General features: G+C 38.3%; 1 protein-coding gene across 2 annotated transcripts in view; it reads right to left on the bottom strand.

Annotated features, from left to right (window-relative positions):
- Positions 1-1228: 1228 nt before the first annotated feature.
- The window catches only part of reep2 (receptor accessory protein 2), a 16803-nt gene continuing 13644 nt past the window's right edge, over positions 1229-4387 (bottom strand). Inside the window, exon 8 of one of the 2 annotated variants that reach the window (XM_016570916.1) lies at positions 1229-1672. In XM_016570916.1, the coding sequence (XP_016426402.1) occupies positions 1592-1672 (81 nt within the window). In that variant the 3' untranslated portion in view covers positions 1229-1591. The remainder of the gene's footprint in view (positions 1673-4387) is intronic. The other variant, XM_016570917.1, reaches the window with a different exon arrangement.

Raw genomic sequence — 4387 nt, 5'->3', positions numbered from 1 at the left:
AAACTGCCCTTTTTAAAAAAAAAAAAAAAAAAAAACCCTACTAAAGTGATTAAATGTAAACTTCAAAAAAAAGAAATGTTTAACTTAAAAAGCCTATTAAAAGGCAGATATTTTGTACAGTCAATAGTATTATACAAACGTTTCAGGAAAATTTCAGATAATTAACAGACTGATTTAAATACATTTTAATTCAAAACCGCTCCCTGTCCATGTGTAATCATTCAATCTGACAGGAAGAGCACTGTGCTCTTTTCCTGTACAACAGCGCCACCTACCAGCTCTCAGTAGTATTGCATGTCGTAATGCAAAACACAGTACTGCAAACTGCAGCTGAATTTAAGATCAGGAAATCCTTCAACTCGGAACAGCTGTGCTGGGAAACACAACTGCCCACATCTGGATTTAGGGCTACATGCAGTTTCAAATGAACTTTGTTCACAGGATCTAATAAAAAAAAAAAAATGATGTTTTAAAAAAGGACCAGAGGGTTTTAAGCCAGCATATTTTCCAAAAGCACCTTTTAAGGTGATTTTCAACAACGAGGGTTGACCATTTCATTACAATGAATCATCTGCCAACTCTCAGCGCATGCTATGCTTTGCGTTGCGCTAACCGAGTCTGTTCGACATTTATATTACAAACTGATATGGAATATTTGAGTTCACTAAGCAAGCCACAACAACAGAAAGCCAAGAACTGACTAAAAACCTTCAGTCTTCAGAAACAGATTACTCAAGACAGAGGGATCTTGTCCTTTACTGGCCAACATGTGATTCTGTTTTCATCTTGCACCCTACCAAAACACCAGATGACACCTGCCATCTCATCTACCGCTTGTATACATGTCTTATAATGTTTCATCACGCTACACGAATGTAAAATTAGCACAAGGGACAGCTTATGTGCGCCGAACGCCTCCAGCCCCAGCTGACAAAAGCACTATTAATGGCGAGAGCGTTTGAGTGGCTGCAGCTTCCAGTAGACATCTGACCTCTTTGATCATGAATATTCACAACAAGTCTCGGGCTCGGGATGTTCGGTGACCCGGAATGAGAACAGAACTGCTCTGGGCGCCTCCAGAACTCTCCACGGACTCTTTAAATCAAGTCATTTAATAGCCCGATTTTTCTGTTCCCGATTCTTGTTCGTCCCATAGTGTGTGACCTACATGCTAAAAAAAAAAGGGAATTGGACTCTAATATGGAAAACATGAAGCTCTGGCATGGATTCTGTGGTTATATGAAACAGTGGGCTCAGACGTGTTGATATATGATCATGTGCAGGCAACTGCTTTCTGATCTCATGCTTTTGAAAATATTAAGGCCTACAGAGAAAAAGACAAGACCCAGCCTTACTTGAAACACACGCATGGGAGTGATAACAGAGAAAATGAATGCATGAAGCCAGACGTCTTAACATCTTCACCGCATTAAACCTACTAGATAAAAACAGCCTCAGGCGATGCATCTTAGTTTATGTGTGTATCTGCAGTTGTAAGAACGTATCTGTAAAAGCGAAGAGCACTAATGTTAGTATGGGAAAGCACGTGAATGTGTGTGTGTTGTCCAGGGATGGATAAACGCAGTGTGACTCATGGGGATTCAGCATTGTTGTTGGCCGTGGTGGTGGTGGCTTTCTTCTTTGTCGGTTTCTTCACTGTCTTGGTGGTCTGCTGGGGATGACAGCAGGATATGGTGGTAAAGAAAAGAGGAAGAGTATGAAAACCTTTTACGGTTATAACAAGACCTTCTCGAGCAACTGGATGAATGCAATTCAGTGAAGGCAAAAATGCAATTTCTCGAAGGAAAAATGTGTATACAGAAAATAAACAGGAATCTCTCATTCTGCTTTACATTCATGCGGGCTGATGTAACAGACTGAAGTGCATTCAGAAAGTATTCAGACGGCTTCGTTTTGTTATGCTGCAGCCTTAAGGTGCAACAGGTTAGCAAAATTGCAGTGAAATTTAACAGTCCATGGTATCGAACGACCAACTTGAATCCATTGGGGGGAAAAAATGTGTGGAATTCTCACCTTTACACAAAATTCCAAATCACATGGATTCCTACTGAAATTACTGAATCTTGGATATGACATGTGGGAAAAAATAAATTATATTTTTGCCACGAGTAAACAATTCATTCCCAAGCCAGCAGAATTTACTAATTTGTTGCCTCATTTTAGTAAAAGCACGAGTATTTTTTACTAATACTTGCGAATTGAGAAAAGGCCACTTGCTGCAGTTATGAATAAAGTGTAACAGGACTGTGATGGGGATATAGCCTGTTGCCAACGAGGGTGCAATATGCCATTCACAAATTATTCAACAAACAGAATGGATTTTCATAAAACAAGGTAATAAATTAGTAGGCCTAAATGGTGCTCACGATTTATTTAAAATGAGGGAATTAATTAATAAATTGTGTACATGATGTGCTTAAAACAAGGTAAAAAATTGCTAAATTGTGCTCATGATTTATTTAAAACGAGGCGATGAATTAGTAAATTGCGCTGACGTATTAGTAAGTTGTGGGAATGAATTGGAATTTGTGGCCACGATAGAAATATTTTTTTCCCCTGCATTTCATCTCTGGGGCTTCATATAAAATGTCTGGATTTCAACTGGAAAATTCCCAGAACAACAGTAAATGTGATCAAACATTTATATGGTAAATTGCTTTAAATTATTATTATTATTATTATTTTTTTTAAATCTAAACTCCAAAACCCATTCTGAAAAAATGACAAAGCAAAATCACATTGGCAAAAGTATTCATAATAACCTTAACTCAGTACTTAGTTGAAGCACCTTTGGCAGGGATTACAGCCTGAAGTCTTGTTGGGTATGACGCCACAAGCTCTGTATATCTGGATTTGGCGAATTTCTGACAATCTTCTCTGCAGACCATCTCAAGCTCTGTCAGGTTGGATGAAGGCCATTTGTGGACAGCTATTTTCAGGTCTCTCCAGAGATGTTTATTGGATTGATTGGATGTTTGACTGAATGTCCCGTGACTGGGACATTCACAGCGTTCTCCTTAAGGCACTCTTGCATTTTCTTTGCTGTGTGCTTAAGATCACTGTCCAGTTGGAAGGTGAACTCTGAAAACACCTCCACAGCATGATGCTACCACCTCCGTTAAGACAGCACTGCACTGGTTTCCTCTGGAAATGAAGCTTGGAAGAGAAGATTGTCAGAGCAGATAATCTTGTTTTTCTCAGTATGGAAGTCTTTTAGGTGCTTTTTGTAATTTCATGTGTCTTGCACTTAGGAGATGCTTTCATTTGGCCACTCTCCCAAAAAGCACAGATTGGTGGAGTGTCAGAGCGAGGTTGTCCTCCCATCTCCAAACATGACCTCTGGAGCTCAAGCATCAAGGAGTGATCATCAGGGTCTTGGTTACCTCTCTTACTCTTATCTGCCAATAGCTCAGCTTGGTTTTTCCAAACGTCTGACCTTTAAGAATTATGGAGGCCACTGTGTTCTTGAGAACCTTCAATGCAGCAGAATTTGTGGAGTAGTCTTCCCCAGATCTGTGCTTCAACACAGTCCTGTCTCTGAGCTGTGGTCTCGACAGGTTTGTGCCTTTCCAATTCATTTAATTATTCCAATTCATTTAATTTGTTTTACTCCAATGCAGAAACATCTCAAAGATCTGGAGAAATGGGATGCATCTAAACTAAGTTTATCGCAAATCTGATTTTTGCTTTGTCATTATGGGATGTGGAGTGTAGACTGAAAACATTATTTAAAGCATTTTAGCACAAGGCAACATAAAATTTGAAAAAAATAAAATAAAATAATAAGGGGGCTGAATGCACTTCATTTCAAAGAACTCTTCAGAGAGTTCTTGATTTGGTAAACACGTATTACAAACTACTAGTGACAAAATAATTTCTCAATTGTGGGCAAATAAAACATCTTTGCCATATTTTACTGCGTCTTATTTAAGCAGTTTCAGAATTCTCCACATTGCTTTAGAAGACTTACAGTGGAATACAGTGCACAATATGTATAGGCCATTTTAAAGCTGCAGTGCGTAACTTTTTTTTATTAAAAATTATCCTAAATTAATTTGAGCAAGTACATAACCAGCCAGTGTTCATTTTAAAGCTGCAGTGCGTAACTTTTTTTGATTAAAAATGATCCTAAATTAATTTGAGCAAGTACATAACCAGCCAGTGTTCACCTAAGCCCAATTCACAACGGTAAGCTTATAATAATGTTGGTAACACTTTCTATGAAGCCCGTATTTATAATACATTATAAGGGTATTCTTAAAGGGGTCATATGATGCTATTTTAAACAGCCCTCTACGAACACCTTAGCAATTGAATCGCCATTGGCTAGTAAATTTTTTAGTTTACTCGCCAGACTGATATATAT

This window comes from Sinocyclocheilus rhinocerous, unplaced genomic scaffold (genome assembly GCF_001515625.1).
Source record: "Sinocyclocheilus rhinocerous isolate Xijiao unplaced genomic scaffold, SAMN03320098_v1.1 scaffold50, whole genome shotgun sequence".
Lineage (NCBI taxonomy): Eukaryota > Metazoa > Chordata > Actinopteri > Cypriniformes > Cyprinidae > Sinocyclocheilus > Sinocyclocheilus rhinocerous.
This window is presented reverse-complemented; position numbering and strand designations above follow the sequence as displayed.